General features: G+C 26.9%; 2 protein-coding genes across 2 annotated transcripts in view; one reads left to right on the top strand and one right to left on the bottom strand.

Annotated features, from left to right (window-relative positions):
* LOC105843289 (AN1-type zinc finger protein 2A) overlaps window positions 1–10444 on the top strand; it is a 39044-nt gene extending 28600 nt beyond the window's left edge. Inside the window, exons 9-10 of the mRNA XM_065811171.1 lie at window positions 1071–1256; window positions 7045–10444. Of these exons, the coding sequence (XP_065667243.1) occupies window positions 1071–1256; window positions 7045–7074 (216 nt within the window). The 3' untranslated portion in view covers window positions 7075–10444. The remainder of the gene's footprint in view (window positions 1–1070; window positions 1257–7044) is intronic.
* A 2197-nt stretch (window positions 10445–12641) lies between these two features.
* LOC136087696 (piggyBac transposable element-derived protein 4-like) lies at window positions 12642–19660 on the bottom strand. The gene is made up of 3 exons (XM_065811130.1): window positions 19585–19660; window positions 19360–19543; window positions 12642–14367 (listed from the first exon to the last, which is right to left on the bottom strand). Exons 1-3 carry the CDS (start codon window positions 19658–19660, stop codon window positions 12642–12644), a joined length of 1986 nt encoding a protein of 661 aa, XP_065667202.1.
* Between the last annotated feature and the right edge of the window lie 1808 nt (window positions 19661–21468).

Raw genomic sequence — 21468 nt, 5'->3', positions numbered from 1 at the left:
TTTTATTTTGCAGTCTATTTTATTTTGTAAATTTTTGTTAGGTGATATATTTGTTGTATATCTTTGTTCATTTTATGTTTATATAATTTTTTTTTATCATTGTAAGTATTGTTTGGATGCAATGTCTGTCTTATTGTCATCCTATTATCACATTTTAAAACATTCTTCTATTAATCTTAATTTTTGTCTTGACAACTGTCTAAATGTTTTTTTGGAAAAATAACTCTATTCTAATGTACTTCATTTTTCCCTCAGGTCTTCACTGCTCGTGTGTGACCATTCGACAAATTTATATGCCAAAGTTTTCAGATAAAAATTTTAAATAATAAATTTATTCTTTTCAGTTTTAAAATGAATTATTAGGAAATTATTATCACCAGGTACTGCTTTTGTAAATAACCTTAAGAATTTTAAGGGAAAAAGTTGAAATCTAAAAATGTCCATTCAGACTATGCAGATAGATTATAAAGAATATTTGATCTGATTCTTTTCTTTTTACGGGTGTATTTAATGTTGTCATGTGTTTTTTTTTAGGTTTTCACTTTAGGTTTTTAAATTTTTGAGAGTTTTAATTGAAATTGAAAAGTTTTATTTTATTGCATAAATTTTCTAAAGCTTTTTAATTAAAATACAACAATTAAATGTTTTACTTTTTTTAAATTAATTTAAAATGTTTTACAATCTTAAAAGTATTTTTGAAAACAATTTTAAATAATGTTAAACATTTTCGAAAAAAAATTCAACATACCTCCAACACAAAAATAAACAAAAAAAGCTCTACCCTAAATTTTTTGCTTCTGAGACATCATTTCACTATTCTATTAACAGCTCTGAAGCTGAAGTTTAAAGTCAGAGTTAGTGTTAGGAGATTTTTTAAATGGTTTAATAGTGTATGAATGTTAGCAACAACTTTGCACAATTGTGTGAAACAATAACATATTAAGTATAGTATAATAAAAAGTTGCGCAATAGCAAAAGTTTTTAATAACATATTGAATGAAAGTTTATTATTTTCATTATTTTTATTATTTTTATTATTTTTATTTTTTTTATTATTTTTATTATTTAAGAGTGAAAATGAAGCTATAGCTGCTGCCCTAAAAGCTTCTGCTGATCACTTGAGAACCGATCAATTAGATCAATTAGAATCAAAATCTGGATTAACGGAACAAGAACAAGAAGACTTTGCTTTAGCTCAAGCACTAGCACAATCTCAAATAGATGAACAAGAGAGACAAAGAAGAGTTAATTCACAGGTAGTTTTAGTTTGTTGCAGAAAGAAAATTAACAACAAAAACATCAAATTTTAATTTTTACTTATATGTTCATTTTTTGGTATTTGTCTTAGTAAAAAACAAATCTATTAAAATGTATTGAATGCCATTAAATAACATATATATATATATATATATATATAATATATATATATATATATATATATATATATATATATATATATATATATGTATGTATGTATGTATGTATGTATGTATGTATGTATGTATGTATGTATGTATGTATGTATGTATGTATGTATATATGTGTGTATGTTTGGAGTGATGGTGTTTTGAAGTACATATACTTTCAAGAAAGTGCTCGATGAACTCAGTCAGAGCTATAATATAGTAGAAAGTATAACTACGCGATTTTCACAACTTATATTATATATATAAGTTGTGAAAATTGCGTCATTTTATTTTCTACTATATTATAGCTCTGACTGAGTTCATCAAGCACTTTCTTTATAGTATTCCAGACAATTATATAGTATTATAATATTAGTATTATAGACGATTCCATTAGTGTTATAGATGACACATTAGTATTATAGACGATTCCAGGTCAAGCCTCACTCAATGCAACTAAGGCATAGAACAAACTCGTAAAAAAAAAAAGCCGATAATTTTAAACAAAGCTGATTGATTGTTAGTGACAACCAAAAAACTTTTTATTTATTGGTATTTAATTTATGCAAAAAAAGTATTCGTAAATAATAGCAAAATATGAAGCGTCTGTTAGTTTTGCAGGAGATATATCCATATTATAATAACTTGTGTTTGTATATTTATAAAAAAGATATTTTTTTAAAAGCAGGTGGAATGAATTATGAAATATATATTTCATTTTGCCCTGTGCTAACAACAAAAAGTATTTATCTTGATACATTACTGAAGCCATAATAGCTATTTCTATCAACTTAGTGTTCAAAAATATAATTGTTTTTATAACAATAAGTTAAATGTAACTAAGTTAAATGTAAATGTTTTAAATTATTGTTATAAAAATAAAAGAAACCAAATTTTTTTTTTTTTTTTTTTTTTTTTTTTTAGATTATTCACCTCCCCAAGGCCAGAGGGGGGCCACTACAGTCGAGGAGGTTACTCATTTTTTTGTGTTTTTTTTTATTTTTTTTTTTAGTTGTTATTCGTGGTGCAACCCTCTCTCAACTCTTTAACTCCGAAACACGAACCTTGCTGAGCAAGGCCGCTGCGCGGAGAAACTAAGTTGATAAATGTCAATTAAAGTTTACCACTGATATAAAAACGAAACAAGTGTGAAAATGAAAGTAACTTGTTTATAAAGTTTACCGCCTCTGTTTTTTCATTGTTTACGCATTGTAAATGGAATAAATTATTTTTTCAAGATGGTCGAATAAGTCCCGAGTATTTCAAAAAATGATACTAAATACCGAAAGCAGTTTTTTGAATAGGGCTAAAAGTTATGATTGTTTATGCAAAAACAACTTTGGTAGAAAAATTAACACTACCATAGTTTATCTGAATCTAACGTGACATTATTGTGAAACATACTCATTTAGGTGTGGTATTGAAAATAAATACTTCAATTTTCACAAAAAAATGATTTTTCATGGATAATTTTCCCAAATCATGTCTGATTATAAATGTCAAGTTACATTCATGTGGCCCGACAACATATCTGTTATTGTGAAGTGTTCTCCGGAGCTGTCACCTATACTCTCAAAACTATTCAACAAGTGCTTATCAGAGTCTTGTTTTTCAGCCTGCTGGAAAACAAGACTGGCTGTTATCCCTATTTTCAAAAATTCTGGAGAGCGATCTGATTCGTCTAACTGACAGGTTTTATCATGCGTTAGATAAAGATGGAGGGGTTAAGGCCATTGCTCTTGACATTTCAAAAGCTTTTGATAAAGTTTGGCATGCTGGTCTTCTCCATAAACTTTCTTCTTATGGTGTATCTGGCAACATCTTTAAGATTATTGAATCCTTCCTTTCCAATCGTAGCATAAAATTTGTCCTCGATGGACAGCACTCTTCTTCTTATTTTGTAACTTCAGGGGCTCCTCAAGGTTCTATCCTTGGCTCTGTACTCTTTTTAATTTACATCAACGATCTTTCAGATATTCTCACATCTAAGGTGGCATTGTTTGCAGATGATACTACCATTTATTCTTGTCGTGATAAGAAACCAACACTCTCTGATTGCTTGGAGGGGGCATTTGAGCTTGAAAAGGATCTCACTTCTGCTACAGCATGGGGCTCACAGTGGCTGGTGAACTTCAATACAGATAAAGCTCAATTTTTTTTAGCCAATTGTTATTGCAATAATTTAGATCTTCCTATATTTATAAATGGTGATGTACTCGATGAGTGTCATCTACTCTTCATCTTCTAGGATTAACTCTTACTTCCAATTTCCAAAAATTAGCATCTGCTAAGGATGCATCTCTTTATCGAGCTCGACACTTTCTTTCTTCAGATTCTATTCTCCATCTCTATAAATCTCAAATCCGGCCTTGTATGGAATACTGTTGCCATATCTGGGGTGGATCTTCTAATGATGCTCTTTCTCTTTTAGACAAGGTGCAAAAACGCATTGTAAACATAGTTGGACCTGCTCTTGCAGCCAACCTCCAACCATTATCACATCATCGTAATGTTGCTTCTCTTTCTCTTTTCTACAAATACTATAATGGGCACTGTTTCAAAGAGCTAGCGTCTCTTGTGCCATCTAAATTCATTCTTGTGTTACTCGTCATTCAATTAAGTGTCATCCTTTTTCTGTGACTGTTTCTAAGTGCTCCAAAAACGCTTATTCGTCTAGTTTTTTTCCTCGAACATCAGCTCTTTGGAATTCGCTTCCTTCATCTTGCTTTCCTGATTCATATAATTTGCAATCCTTTAAGTCGTCCATTAATCATTATCTTGCTCTACAATCTTCATCTTTTCTCTTCCAGTTACTTCCAACTTTAATTAGTGGTTGCTTGCAGCCTTGTTGGAAGCGAAGATGTTTAAAAAAAAAAAAAGTATATGCACTTCAAAATGGCATCACTACAAGCATATATATATATATATATATATATATATATATATATATATATGTATATATATATATATATATACATACTGTTTTCGAAGAAAACAATGGTAAAGGCTTTTTTTACCTTCATTTTTCTTTCTTATTGTCTGGGTTTCTATTTAAAATAGTTTTTATTATTTTTGATCATTTTTTTGGATCAAAAAATGCAAAAATGGTTTTACAATTTTCTTACAAACACCATATATAGCAAGCTTATGGAGAAGACCTTTATGTCAAACTTAATCAAAAATCTTTGATAACTCAGTCTCCGATGAGTAGTCTTTAATATATCAAAATCATACTTTTAATATGTTAGGAGCCCTCGCCTCATCGCTTCCATCTAATGGTTTTTGTTGTAGCCTTTCTGCAGTATATTAACCTTTCTGTTATAGCAGTTAACAAGTCAGCAGTAAAATGATCAGATAGAAATGTGTATTGTCAGAGAATAAGTTGTGAGACTCAAGATATTAGTTGTTTGTTGATTGCAGATGGTCTACAATATCGCTCCAAAATAAAATTCAGACAAAGAAATGTCAATAAAAATAATTTACAGAATCATCATCAGTCGTCTAACAAAACTAGGATTCTTTAATTTTTTATTATTTTCAAGAGTGCAGTTTTAATAAAAAATATTAATAAAAATTAAGTTTTTGTTATCCGTAAGGTACAAAGACTGAACTCCTCCACGTCCCTTCTATTTCACGCACAATCTGAGTCTCCGTATAGTTTAATGCGCAGCCTGATTTTTCTTTAAAGCTTGTGGTTAATATATAAAAGAGAATCGAGTTATTTTTTCTTTATTATAGTTGCCCCCTCCCCCTTCTTTTCTCTTTAAGTTTTTATGTAAATAAACTTTTTTTTTTTTTTTTTTAATATGTTCAAATCTTTTGTACAATAGCGATTAGATATTGATATCAGAATACATTATGTGTCTTACAATCATCTCATCTATATAATTGTACAATTCAAATGTACTATGACTTAATTCAAATGTAAAAGTTATTTAATGGAATTAAGAAAGGAAATTTAATGAAATTTTGCCAAGAAGTTATCAATCATCAAGTTATCATCAAATAAAATATAATCGCGAAATAACTCGTTTTTTTGCCTTGGCATTAATTTTTTAACAAACAGAGCTTCTTTACTAGAATTGACTATTGATATTGTTAGCGCTATTTCTGTGAACTCTTTTTAGGCTAAACTTGACATATGGATTTTAATTAATGTTACTATACTGAATAATGATTGGCTGTCTAAGTGTTCACTGGCCACTGACTCACACACCACAGACTTATGATGTTAAAAAGACTGATTGGGTGATGGTTTTAGAGTGATCATCAGAGTTTTAAAAATTGCAACCACAGATGCCGTTTTCTAGTAAACAGAAAAACAAGATTCTGTTGAAAAAAATCTCTTTAGATGTTCTTTGTGACATGTGCTTTCAGATATGCTTCGTGATGTGTGCTTTTAGACATACTGTGTGATCTGTGCTTTTAAATTTGCTTTGTGTTATGTGGTTTTAAAAGTGGGATGCATGTCAAGAGGGACGATGCTACTATATAGCAAATTATTAAAGCTGCTATTTAGAATATTTGGAAGACAACTTTAAAAAAACTTTTTTTAGATTTTGCAGATTTTTTTTAACTTTCTACACATCTCTAGAGCAAAAAAATACCTATATCTGTAGATAGGAGTTTTAATTTTTAATAACAAGAAAGGATTATCTAATAAAACAATGTCAATGTAAATGATTATAATGTTATTTTTTAAAATTATATGTTGTTTAAAATTGATTTTCTATTTTTGTATGTACTTGGAGGTAAAATGATTAATGTTCTAAACTACAACTCCTACTTTTTTTTAATCCAATCTATTAATTATAGTTTAACAATAAATGGTAATCATTAACAATGGTTAATATAGAATTATAAATAAGACAGTTTAGTATAAATCGATAATTTATTGGCAAAACCTTTTAACCCATAAAAAGGGATTCTTGAAAACAAAATACACTGAAATCTCTATTTAAACGTCTTTATTTTAAAATATATTTTTAGGTTAACTTGAATTTAACACTTTTATTTACTCGCTATTAACTAAAAAGCCACCTGAATAATTTTTATAAATTTACTTAACTTTATTGTTTTAAATATCTTTTTTTTTTTTTTTTTTAATTTACTTTCTTTTTTATCTTTTATTTAACTTTATTTTTTTAAATATCTTACATTCTTTTTTATCTTTTATTTAACTTTATTTTTTATCTTTTACTTAACTTTATTTTTTTAAATATCTTATTTTCTATTTTATCTTTTATTTAACTTTCTTTTTTATCTTTTACTTAACTTTATTTTTTTAAATATCTTACTTTCTTTTTTATCTTTTACTTAACTTTATTGTTTTTATATCTGAAATTTTGCGTTGGTATTTGTAACTGTAAATTATAAATTAATAATTCTTTGTTTTCTTTTTAAAGCTTTACTTTATAAATACCGTTTTTTTATTACATTTTTATCTTTTAAGTACTGACACCCGAAAGGTATTTTTAGAAATATATTATAAATACTTTTGCTGATATATATTAGAATCTTATAGATTCTAATATATATCAGATTTAGTACATGGTTTATGTAGTACTAATAATTTTATTAAAAATAATCATTGTTTATATATTGTATTTTTATGCAAATAATGACATTTATATTTTAGAAAAATGAAAGCAACTGTGTAATTAATTGATTTGAGGCGACACATAATTTATTAAACAACAAAAAGTTTCGTTATAACAAATTTGAGTTTTTTGAATTCGATTGTTTTATTTATTAAATGTTTTCAAGCATTTTTATTTTTTTGCAAAATATGTTACTGATAAATCTAAATATAAATGGTATTATGTAAAAAAGCCCAAACTATGAATCCGAAAAATTCTTCGACTGAAGTTGGTAAATTTCATCAGAGTTCTGAGTTGTTATTTTTGTAATTAATATTTTCTTAAATTAAAATAAGGTTAAAAAAATGGTGAAACAAAAGACTTATGAAGATAAATAAAACAATAACAAGAGATTTGAAAACATTTTTTTTATTGAATAAAGTTGGATTTTTTTAATTATAGATTTTTTTATTTTTTACTCTTTTTTTTTAGTTTTATTTTGGTTATAATTTTTATTGTTAATTTATTTTGGTTATAATTTTTATTGTTAATCACAATCTTACTGCTGTTGTTTCTTGTTTAATTCATGCTTAATTAAATTCATTTAATTCATGCTTGATTAAGTTCACTTTATTCATCTATTTTTAATACTGGGTAGATTTTTTAACTCTTTTTTAATGCAGGCGTAAAATAGTAAATGCATAGACCCTACATATAACGACAATTTACGGACATAGACCTTACATTTAACAACAACGGACATGAAAATAAATTTAAAAAAACAACAAAATCTTAAATTTAATCAAACATTTAAACAAAACACTAGCAATAAGATTTTTATCAATCGTAAATTTTTATCTACTTTGTATAAAAATGGTAGATTTTTATCTATTTTGGTGCCGAACGTAGATTTTTAAATAGAAAATCGACATAATATAGAGCTCTTACTTCATTTTCCATTTTATTATATTAATATATGTATATTAGTTTGGGGCATAAACTCGTAAGTTATTTTAAAAAATACCATATTGAATTTTCTGGTTTCTTTTTGATATACAATATCAGAAAATAAAAAAAAAGCAAAAATTAAATCTTATTGTTTGTTAGATAATACAAAAAGTTTAAATTTTTTACTTAATGAGTAAAAGGCAGGGCATGGGCACATAATGCCATGAAATTTTTTTTTGTACCTTTTACATCTGCTTTTAAAATACGTTTGTTTTGTTTTGCACAACTATGGTCTTGGAATCACTGATTTCAAATTAGATCATATAAATTTAGGTGAAGAAGAGAGCTTTTAATTTTTTTTCAATTCGTATAAGTTATTTGGTACTATAAATATTAGGATAACAATATCATTTGATGGTAAGACTTGTTAACCTATCGAGAGTTTATTCCGTCGTAATTATTGAGAGAATCAGTTGTTTGTGTGAACGTGTATGTGTGTGATTTTAAATAATTTTTTGTCTTTAAAAATAAAAAATTATTAAATGCATTATCTTTGACAAATTTTTGGCAAGATTGTATTCTTTATTAGAAATAAATTGTCTTATAAAAGCTTTTTTAGAAATGAATAAGTATTCTTTATCATAAATAAATTGTCATGTAAAAACTTTATTGTTCCATTAACTGTGATCTGATATCCTTAAAAACTTATCTTGAGACAACTTTATGGATTTGTTGTCTATTTATAAAATTTTAAATAATTGAATTATTAGTACATTTTTTAAATGATTTTTTTGATCAATTGAAACTGAAACTGCCGTCACACTAAGTAAATTCTACATGTGTTTTAACTTTAACACGTGGTTTAAGAATGTTTTTGTATATTCTTTGCATGTTAACTTGTGTGAAAACATACAAAAAAAAACTTTATCTTTTATTTCTATTTTATATTAATATAAGCCCAAACCTTACCTAAGTTTTAACTGACATAATTAAAGTTGTAAACATGGATTTTCTAAAAAAAAAAACTGTTGTACAAACCTTATAGAATTTATGGATCTAATAACTCAAGCAATGGAAGATAATTTACCAGTAGATATCATTTTCCTAGATACGAAAAAAGCTTTCGATTCCGTGCCTCACAACAGATTGTGTCTTAAACTAAAAAGTTATGGATTTAACAAAAAAGCAGTTACAAGTGGAGTACAGCAAGGGTCTGTCTTGGGTCCGTTTATTGTTTATATAAACGACTTACCGAATGAGTTATCAACGAACTGTAAAATGTATGCTGATGATATTAAACTAATTAACATAATTAGATCATCTTCTGACATAGAAAAGACTCAAACAGATCTAAACAAATTAATAACATGGTCACAATTATGGCTATTAAAATTTAATGTCAGCAAATGTAAACGCATGCATATAGGTAGCAAAAATACTAGGCATATATACACAATGTATGATTCAGTGCTAAATAGAGTTGAACTACCAGAAACAAAAATTGAAAAAGATTTAGGAATTATGATTTCAAACGACTTAAAATGGTCTAGTCAAGTTAGTTATGCGTATGGTAAAGCTAATAAAGTGTTAGGAATAATAAAACATTCATTTAAAAACTTAGACATAAACGCATCTAAATTATTGTACACCTCTCTTGTAAGACCGCATCTAGACTACGCAAATTCAGTGTGGTGTCCTTACATAGAACAAGATAAAAAAAAAAATTGAATCGATACAACGTAAAGCAACACGAATAAAATGTCTTCAAGGGAAAAACTATGAAAGTAGACTAACTTACTTTAAATTAACGACTCTTGAAAAAAGACGCGAACGTAATGACTTAATCCAACTTTTCAATATATTAAAAAAAATAGATAACTTAACATTGGAATACCCACCAGATTTAATAACTTCAAATACGAGAGGTCACAATTTGAGGTTTCATAGACAATTAATTAAAAATCCAAAGAGGTACTATTTCTTAACAAACCGTGTTATTAACAGCTGGAATAATTTAGATCAAAACATTGTAGATTCTAAAACACTTAAACAATTTAAATCAAAGTTGGACTTGTTTTTAACATAAATTGGCTGTTAAAGCCTAGATTACCTAGGCTCCGTACATTGTCATTGTACATGTACACAGTTATTATTAAATAAATAAATACAATTAAATTTAAAAATTAAAATCTCCCAAAAAAATTTTTTTATGTTTAGTAAATCTTAGTATTGTACAAATATTACAATGACAGCGTTTGACATTTCTTACTTATAAAAGTCAAAACATATTTTAATTCTTTTTTTTAATTTTTCGTTTCACCTATTTGTCTTCAGTTTATTTTTAACTTCTTTGTTTGTAATTATGTGAGTTGTTTTTTTTTTAATTTAAATTACGTAAAATTAAAAAAATATATATTTTTTTAAGATAAAATAAAATTGTATTTTAAAAGATTGAGTGAAATGATATTTTTGCGAAAAGAAGCTAAAATTATCTTATGTAGTTTTATAAAATTCGTTTCTTTGTTTTAAAATTATGCGTTGTACTATGGGTATTCTTTAAATATTTCAACAAAAAACATAAAATAATAAAGACCCACAAGCGAAAAATACACATCACTTAGTCAACTTTTTATAATCAAAGTTTATAGATTTTTTTAAAAAGCAATAAAACGTTCAAGTTGTTATATGTTACTTTTACGTATATTACTTTTGTGAAACAACGAAAAGTAGATGTTTTCCGAGTTAGCTTGTCTTTTGAGCCGGTGTATAACATGTTTCTAGTTTTTACTTCTCTCAACTACGATGTCAAATATTCACAAAATACAAAGGATAAAATCTTTTTTAGATTAACAAGTTTTATTGTGTATTATTTTTGTAGAGTGTTTTGAAGAAACAAAGATTTTTATTTATAAAGATTGCATTTAAAACATCTTTAAAAAAGGTATATGTTATAAATGCACTAGCTGTGTGAGATTATAATAATTTATCTAAATATGACATTAGAAAACACATTTGATCTGGATGCTCAGTAAAATAATAATAAATTAATTTGCTTGGTATGATAATTATAAAACACACACAAATCACTTGCTTGGCAGTATTGGTAGAAAAATACGGTATACATTTAAACCATTTTAAAGTATGCATAATTTTTTTAATTCATTGGTTTATAAAGTCAAAAATTTTTTACTCATAAATTCTTACTTTAGGATCGATTGCAACCGGTATTTGTTCTCTCTTATAATAAACTTTGATTTTTTAAAAAAATTGGTATTATTTATAAAGTTGAATTTAGGAAAGAAAATCAACTAAAAGCATTTTCTTTAACAAGGTAATCTCGTCACCTAATTAAATTAAAAATTGGTCTTAGCAAGTTTGAAGTATTTAACTACAAAAACTTAAGTTGTTTGAGAGCGGTTATTGCTAGTTTAAGATCGCTTTGTTTATCTTTTTAAGAAGCAACTACTCTGAATCGATATGGGTGGATGTCTTATGGATCGACACTGCTATGGACGGACGTTTTTTATAATTGAAATTTGTCGAAAATGAAAAAAAAAGTTTCATAAAAGTAACGATTTTACAAATTATTAAAATAAAAGATAAATTATCAAAATTTTAAGTTACACTTGTAGAGGTTAAAAATATGTTGAAAGAAATGTTTTTCAAATATAGAAAAAAAAAAGGAAACAAATTTGATATTATATATTATAAGATATTATAAGCGCAAATTAAAAAATAATTATCAAGACTTGACTTGACAATTATTTGTCGAAGAAAACTCTAAAGAAAACGCTAACATAAAAGTCGTAGTATTAAAAATATTGAAGATATAAAATTCAGCTAAAATTTTCACGATAAGATTTTTTTCATCTTAGAAAAATGATTTCTGAAGTTGATAGGAAAACATTAATTCCTCACGGTGATTCAAACAAGGATTTTGTTGTGAGCATGCGCATTAAATTAGCTTTTTCAAAAAATGGCGAAGCATTTTTCCGTAAAAACTAAAAACTTTAGTGGTTGATTTCTTTTTTTAACATGTAATTAGTCTTTGCAATCAAAAAAAGAAAAAAAAAAATCTTAAATTATATAATTGATAAACTCTTCATTAGATTAAAAATATACGGCTTGTCACGCGTATATTGTGCGTATAATGCGGATGTGCTTATTTCATAAGCACATCCGCATTCAACGTGATTTCATAAACACATCCGCATTCAACGTGACAAGCCGTATATTTTTAATTTAATGAAGAGTTTATCAATTATATAACTTAAAATTTTTTCCTGTTTAGATAATATAGTTTTGGTAATTGAGTTTACAACAATAGCTTTTTCTGCAGATTTATTTTTGTTATAAAGATGTGACCAAAATGTAGCTGAACTATTTTCGGTTTCTTTTTTCGATTCTAATAATTCAATTCTTTTTATAAGTCTTTGAATAGTTTCATTTTGATCACGCATAATATCGGATAGTTCCGAACAGCTAAGTTTACCTTGCTTAACCCTTAAAGGACGGGAAAAAAAAGTTACGTTAAGGACGGCTGGGGTATTAAACTACCCCAACTAAAAATATAGGTTTTTATACAAAATATGTTGAAATTTTTAAATTAAAATGCGTGCTTTTAACAAAAATATCAATTTTCTCAATTTTTTTTAAAATAAAAGTGATATTTGAGACAATTTATTCAAATAAAAACAAAATATATCTTCTATATAAGGCAACTATTGCAAACAATTTTGCTATGAGCCTTGCAAACAGAATGGCTACATGATGCACATTGCAGACGGGTTTTCCTGTCATAAACACGAGGACACATATAGCATCTTTTTATATGCTGCTCTTGTATTGGTTGACCTTGATTTAAAAGGCTATTTTGTGCAATTACTTGGCGAAGATCATTATTTGCAACTATTTGTGGAGGATTGTCATTTGCATCAAATTTTTTAATAAGACTTTTTGATAATTCTTTTAAAAATTCTCTTCTTCTATGAGAAGCCCCATTTTTATAATTTGGGTGAATTGATAAGAATAAAATCAAAGCATTGTATGCTGCAATATCCAAAATATTACAAAACATTGTAAATGGCCATCGGTTACTCTTTCGGCGACTCGAGTAGCACCTGACAACCTGGTCTAATGTGTCAACTCCACCTTTATATTTGTTGTAATCTAGAACAATATGTGGTTTTTCATTATGGTCCACAACAATGTCATTACTGTGATGGAAGGTTGATAATAATATTACTGCTTTGTTTTTCTTAGGTACGTAAGAAACTATTGTAGAGTCATTTTGAAAACCAAAGATGCTAGAGTAAACCGGTCGATGTAAGGCTGGCAATAACTTTTTTGGTATTTCTCCTTTATTTTTTTTAATGGTGCCAGTGTATGTCATTTTAAGTCCTAGCAATGCACGTGCAAGATGAATGTTTGTAAAAAAATTATCAGCTGTTATGTGTCTACCACTTCCATTTAAGTGATCAGTTAGTTCAAGAACTACTCGTGTACCTTGTCCAACATCACGTGCTCCATTTACTCTACCAATATACGGCTGCAAGTTTATGCAGTAAGAGGTTTCAGCATCACATAATATCCATATCTTCATTCCATACTTTCCTGGCTTAGTAGGTATAAACATCTTAAATGGACAACGTCCCCTAAATGTAACTAGTTGCTCATCGACAGTGAGATATGCACTTGGATTGTAGTTGCTCTTACATTTAGTAATAAACATTTCCATTATATTTCTTAAAGGTGCCAATTTGTCTTCAAACCGTCTTTGATTTCTTGTTTCTCTCTCATCAAATCGAATGCATCGTCGCAAGTTAAGAAATCGATCTCTTTGCATTGAAGCCGAAAATATTGGTATGCCATCTAATCTACTCCAAAGTTCTTTTATGCTTTGGTTTTTAGAATGGAACACTCCAGCTAGAAGAAGAATTCCAATAAACTCATAAAGTTCATTTACTGTTGTGTCAATCCATCCTTCTAGTCTTATTCTACGAGCTTCAGCATTAGTGCAGTTGACAATAATTCTAATCATTTCTGGTGTTATAAAAAGTTTAAAGGCAGTATCCACACTTTGGCCGCAAACCTGAGCTGCAAACCTTGTTGGGCCAGTTGGTTGTCGAATAATATTGTGTGCACGTGGCTGAGCAGCATCTACATATGGAAGTTTACTCCAAATTTCCTCACCATTCTTTGAAATCATGTTTTGATTTAATATGTGATTTTCCTGAACAACTTCTTCATCACTTTCATCAGAGATAATAGCATCTGATTCATCGTCAGCTGTAATAATATCTTCTTCATCATCTGTAAGATTTTCGTCAGCTGAGTCATCACTTGAAGATAATTCATTTAAACTAAAAATTATATTATTAGCCTCGACTGCAGCATTTCTTCTTGGGCGACTCATTATATTAGTTTTATTTATTCTAAAAAATAGTTTCAGTGTTTATCAAACAAAATATGTAAAAAATATATAACAAATTCTTTAGGCATTATTATTTTGTATCAATAATATAAATATTTTTGACATAAAAACAAAATATATGCAACATGAGCACACTATTGTTGCTACAGTGATTGTATATATATAATGCATATATAATATAATTTACTCATGAAAAAGATAAATAATACCCCATACCTATTAAAAAATAACTAAAACACAAACAAGTATTAAACTAAACATGATTCATATAACTATTTATTGGTTCACTAACTAAAAAATGGGAAAACTTGCATGGGGTATAAAAATACCCCAACCGTCTTTAACGTAACTAAATTTTTAACAAACAATATTATTGTCAATTAATTAGTAAAACAAAAACATTTTACACTAACATCTTCTTTAAATGATAATAAAAGATGTTCTGAAGTGGCAGTTCAAATAGTCAAAATTTGTTGATGTGGCAGTTAAAAACAAACTCTTCTGGGGTAGTAAAATACCCCACCGTCCTTTAAGGGTTAATCATGAATATTGTTATGACGTCTGTCAATTATATGAAATTAATAATGAATAAATAAGAATAATGTAAAATATGAAAATAATAACAGGAATAATAATAACAATAATAGTAAAATAAAATTTACAATTTAATAAATCTCAAAGAAAAAAAAAATATTATGTTATATAAATTTTATAATGAAACAAAATATATATACTATATATAATATTATATTATATTATATATAATATTATATTAGTGGATTCAAAGCTACTTGTCTAACAGAAAGCAATTTGTACTACTAGAAAAGTCAGGAGCCCTTGATATTACGTGTGGAGTTCCTCAGGGTTCAATCCTCGGTCCATTATTGTTTTTAATATATATTAACGGTATGCATAAAGCTTCCCAAAAAATATCTACAATTATGTATGCTGACGATACAAATTTATTTTTTGATCATCTGATGCAAAGACTTTGTTTGAAACTATGAATATTGAACTCAAAAATTTCAACCTCTGGTTTATAGCAAATAAATTATCCCTAAATTGTAAAAAAACTAGCTCTACTCTATTTCATAGAAAAAAAACAATCAATTAATCTTCCGTTAAAGCTGCCTAAACTGTTTATTAATAAAAATCAAATTAAATGTGACAAATGCACAAAATTTTTGGGAGTACTTTTTGATGAAAATTTGTCATGGAGAAACCATATTGGTCTTCTTGAAACAAAGGTGTCCTCTGTAATAGGTGTTTTGTTTAAGTCAAGACCTTTTCTCGATAGTAAATCACGTAATATGCTTTACTTTAGTCTTGTACATAGTCAGCTTTTGTACGCAAATATTGTATGGGCCAGCACCCATAAAACCAAATTACTAAAATTGCAAAGTATGCAAAACCATGCATGCAAAGCAATTAATTATTTAAATAGGTTAGTAAACCCGGCCCCAGTGATGAAAAGCATGATGGTTCTAGATATTGAGAAACTTAACACATCACAGATATTAATTTTTATGTATAAGTTTAAAAACCATCTTCTACCAAGCGTTTTTTCAGATAACTTTCTTATATCATTATCTGAAAAATATAATCTGCGTTCAAATACCAGGAACGACTATCAATTAGGAAATCACAGCAGTCAAGTTTTCTAATTACAAACCGTGGTGCATCAATATGGAATCGTTTCAAAAATAAAAATATTAAAGACCTAAAAACCATTTTATCGTTTAAACAACAAACTAAAATGCATCTCCTTAATTCCTGACATATAATTATAGTTTACAGTATTTGTTTTGAGATTTTTTTGTATTTTTTCTTTTTATTTATCTTTTATTTTTTTATTTTTCTTAAGTGTTTTAATTTTTTTTTTTGTGTGTTTTCAATTTTTTACACACACACACACACACACACACACACACACACACACACACACACACACACACACACACACACACACACACACACACACACACACACACACACACAAGAAAATGAGGTTTGCTTTATTAAATTTTTTATTTTTCTTTAATAATTAAAGTGTTTTTTTATTTTTATTTCAATGAGTGACTAAAGGGGCTCTATGAAAAGGTTGATGACGCATCATCCTTACCTTCTTTGAGTCCCTGACTGATTATATCAGTATATATATATTATAAATTAAAAAGATTAAAAACGTTTTTTATAAAGGTTTTTTATGTTGACGATGTTATTTATTTTATATAAAAAATTGTAATATTGTTTAATCAGCGAAATAAAAGTTAAATAATAAATAAAATAATATATATATATATATATATATATATATATATATATATATATATATATATATATATATATATATATATATATATATATATATAGACTAAAAATTAAATTGAAAAAAAAAGAAAAATGATATAGAAAAATAGAGAAGTTTATAAAAGTTTGCAAACAAAACGAAAAGAAAAAAATTTGGAATAAAAAATTAAAAAAATAATTATCTTTCTTACTAATTATCTTTATTTTCTTATCTTAATTATCAAACCTTCGTTATGTAACCTTCGTTATGTAACCTTCGTTATGTAACCTTCGTTATGTAACCTTCGTTGCGCCTAATGCACCCTTTCGATGGTGTATTAGGCACAACAAAGTCATCAAACTTAATTTTAGTAAACAAAAAAAATAAAAAAACTATAAAAAATTGGATTAATTTTCAAACCATTAAAAAAGTTACTGAAATTAAATCCGTCAAAGCAATATACACTAACATTGACTCCTTAAATAAACGCCATGAGCTTAAACAAATTGTAAACAATCTGAAACCCGAAATTATTTTTTTTACAGAAACTCTGCCTAAAAATAAAAAAATTGAAGTTAATGATCTCGAGCTTGTTATTGAAAATTATTTACTACATACAAATCACAACAATAGTTCTTGCCGAAGAGGTTTAGCAATATTTATACATAGCAAACTAAAGTCATTCCTAATAAACCTAGATATATTTCCATCTGAATCGCTCAGTTGTGAAATTGCAACGAAAACTTCTAAGTTATTGTTAACTAATATTGTTGAAAAGCAATATTAGTTATAAATCCGAAGAAATTCTTATTTTTATAACTTAACCTGGTTATTAAGTGTTTAATGTAAACAAAGAAGGTTAGAAAGTATATAAGAAAGGTCAATCATCCAAAATGGGATGAAATGCAGTTTTAGCTGTGAGTAAAAAGGAACTTAGAACTAGAAAAGCTGCTGATAAATATGGCATTTTTAATTTTGCTGAACATAGGCATATTGCTAATAAATAAGCCAACTCATCAAAAATGTCCCCGAATAGTTTTAAGATATTTTTTGTGTGATTCATGTGGTTCATAATATTTTTTGTTTAATTTTAAATATAGTGGTAATTACCAATTTAATAATATATAGGTTAGAGAGAGCGGAGGTATTTTATGATAAAACACAAATTTTTTTTAACGTTTAGCTTTAGCAACATTTTAAGCTTAGTAACAGTTTAAAATACCAAATAAAACAAAAAAATAGCAAATTAAATTCTACCAATGATCATCTACATCATAAAAAAAATTAAATTTTGATTTTGAATTAAAAGGCCATACTCCTAATACGTTATAAAAATATTTATTTAGCTTTTAAGTTATAAAGACATTTTAATTTAATATCAAAAAGTCTCTCATATTAACTTATAAATTTACATTGCTTAAGGGTTAAAATCAAAAAGGTCTTAAAATGAAAGTTAGAAAAGAAACTAAGATTTTGTTTATCATTTATATTTTTAAAAATTTATAATAGATCTAATTTCAAAATTCTTTTACAAAAAATACTTCGTAAAAAATATTTATAAATTTATTATTACTTTTTTACATTAGGCTTTATATTTTTGCTTTTGCTTTAGGGCGATTTTTTATAAAATGTTTGATTAACAATGCTTTCAAGCTGACAACAACCCATATGCAAGAATAATCTATTAAAATTGATGAACTCGGTGTGTAAACTTTCAACATAAACATTTATTCCTAATCTCCATTTTTCACCATAAACACCTGTATCTTATCTCCATCATTCATTAAACTGATATACATGATTTTCAAGTAAATACATTTTTGGTGTTACAGAAACATCTGGTCATGTGAATCCATAAAATTCGATAAGTTGTTTGATTGCTAAATCAAAAAATTGCCAAGATATTCCATTATACAATACATGATGACAAAATAATACTCAATAAAATCCATTATACAATACATGATGACAAAATAATACTCAATAAAATCCATTATACAATACATGATGACAAAATAATACTCAATAAAATCCATTATACAATACATGATGACAAAATCTCAATAAAATCAAATCATAAAAATAAGTAGTTTACTGATGCACAGAGCATTAGAGCATTGAGACTGCAAGAGTAAAATCGAAAAAGTTTAACATTTACCAAGTTCTCTTTTCTAAATTTAAGGATTTTTTTTTTTGCCAGCGATAATGTTGAAAAATCATATTAAGAATTTAAGTCGATTAATATAAGGAATATTAACTGAGTTGGAATCTAATGACTCAAATATTTTTGATAGTACAGATATTTTAAAAAAAACTCTATAAAAGCATTATCTTTTTTTAAGTAAATTTTAAATTGGATTTCAACATGTTTTTGAGAATTAACTTCTTCTGGGAAAGAATCATCAGAGGATTGTTTTTTATTTGTTTCAGTTTTAGGACTAATAAAGTATAAAAGATAAGTAGCATCATTTTTTATGAGTTCTTATTATCAATACAAATCAAAAAGTATGGTGCAATGCCATATTTTGTAATATATCCACATTTTGTTCAACCTAGCTGAAACTTTTTTGCAAAATTACTATCAGAAAACATTGATATAAATAGTAAGTTTAGCCCTTCACATGATCTTTGAAAAGATTTTGATAAAGCCACGTGTAATAACCATCTGATTTCAGCAGTTATTACTTGTTTATGATATCATACCCAATGTTTTTAGAAGTAGATGGCTTTTCAATAACCTGAATTGTACTAGTTTTTAAAGGTGATGAAATAATCAAATCTGAAAAATAATTGCATAATGAACTTGATGCAGGTGGCAATAACTTATTTTTTTTACTTTTAAGATGACTTTTCAATCCATTTTCAACCATATTTATAACATTAATATCTTTTTGACAAATAAAAAAAAACATGATTCAATTGTTATACTTTTTTTTAATAATCCAATTTCGATAGGTGCTTGCACTATCAACCATGCATTAGAAAAATGAGAATCTCGAGGCATTCTACTATTTATACTTTTACTACTAATACTTTTTCTAAAATTAAATTTGCATATTTTAGTCTGGACGCTACGTGTAATTTTTTCTTGGAAATGAAGTGGACATTACAAAAACTAATTAAATAGTTTAAGGTTGATGTCTTGAGTAAAAAAAACTTTACATGCCTTTCTGAAAGTGCTTAAAGGGTCAAGTTTGAGCCCTTATTTAGTACTGATGACGTCACGCAAATATATATTTTTTTTAACAAAGTAAAAAATACAGATTTAGGTTAAATGTTAGATAACCTCTTAAGAAAACCTTATAATAAATAACAACATCTTGAAAAAAACTTACGAGCAATTCTATAAGTGCTTACAGCAGAGAACTTATCTTCAAAAAATGGAAACGACCTATTCACAGAACTTTTAGAAAAATTAAAAGAGTTTTTACCTTCACTAATTGATGATTTAAAACCAATAATAAGAGATGTTATTGAATCAACTCTTAAAGATTGTTTTAATAGTTACCAGCATCATAACAAGTCAAGTGAAAGCATTAAAACACAATATATGAACTTTAAAGATCAACACCAAAAGTTTTTTGTTAAATCTTTAGATAAATACGAATATTTATACTACAAACACATCAGGTGCACTAACCTTCTAAACATATATCACGATTGTTTACAAGAAGAACCACTTGTTATCCCTAAAAAGTTCAGAAGTGATAATCTACACCTGATGTTAGCTGAAGAAGAAAACGTAATATAAAAATTTGACCTACAGCGTTTAAAATCAGAATGCGAAATACTTACAATACGTAAAGATAATTTTCTTACTTCACTTAACAATGTCGATGTAGAAGTTACCAACTTTATTAATAATCATGCAACAAATGAAGCTCTAAAAGATAGATTGCTATTGCGATACGAAGAATGCAAAAATGAAGATAAAGAACGAATTGATAAAAAATGGGAAAAAAAGATTGTTCCTACTAAATTAGCTTTCGATAAAGATCGTCTATATTTCAGTTCAAGAAGCTCTAAATTTAACTATCAAAAAGAGAAAAAGAGAAAGAAAATATCAATTCGGCAAACTTTAATTCTTCATCAAATAATATTATAAATTATGACCAATTATTAAATAGCGCACCTTCAAAAAACTGGACAAGCACAATCCCAAGAAAATACAACCTAAGGTCATCAACCTATCCACCAAACACCTGACCACTTTCCAAATATCACTTCTGATAAAAGGTCCTAAATTCTGCCCAACAACTAAAGGTAATTTTTTACACATTAATTCAGATATAAGACAATTCACTCGAAAGCTTAAACTAAAAGAAAAATTTTATGAAACCCATAATAATGATATTAGCATTTTAAAGAAGAAATCAAATTATAATGTTAAATTAACTCTTCCAGAACTTAATGAAATAATTTCGAAAATCGAACAAGTTGATCCCATTAAAAATCTATCAGTTGATAATAGAAACAAGAAAGAATTTTGAGAAAAATGAAAGACATTGTTATTAAAATAGCTGATAAAGGTAGCAGTTTAATTGTGATGGACTCTACATATTACAGCGATAAGCTTGTTTATCAAGATCATCTATCATCTTCAATCACGTATGAAAAAACAAACTTAAACTCTGATAAACTAGTTTTCAAAAATCTTTTAAAAATGATTGATAAACATAAATGCTTAACACAAAACGAGATAGACTACATTACAAAATTTGAATGGAAATCAAGCAATTTTTATGTAATTCCCAAAATTCACAAATGTAAAGAAATAATCAAAAAAGTTCAAGAGTCTAATTCTCTAGTTAT

The sequence above is a fragment of the Hydra vulgaris genome, chromosome 12 (genome assembly GCF_038396675.1).
Source record: "Hydra vulgaris chromosome 12, alternate assembly HydraT2T_AEP".
Classification (NCBI taxonomy): domain Eukaryota; kingdom Metazoa; phylum Cnidaria; class Hydrozoa; order Anthoathecata; family Hydridae; genus Hydra; species Hydra vulgaris.
Note: the sequence above shows the minus strand (reverse complement) of the source record. Positions and strands in the feature narration are given on the sequence as shown.

What these genes read in the sequence shown, in the direction of transcription:
- LOC136087696 (XM_065811130.1), bottom strand. Translation starts at nt 19,660, where the DNA reads ATGCCTCGAGATTCTCATTTTTCTAATGCATGGTTGATAGTGCAAGCA. An exon ending in AATTGGATTATTAAAAAAAA is followed by an intron (nt 19,544 to 19,584) that starts GTATAACAATTG and finishes TTTGTCAAAAAG; the next exon opens with ATATTAATGTTATAAATATG. An exon ending in TCTACTTCTAAAAACATTGG is followed by an intron (nt 14,368 to 19,359) that starts GTATGATATCAT and finishes ACTATTTTTTAG; the next exon opens with AATAAATAAAACTAATATAA.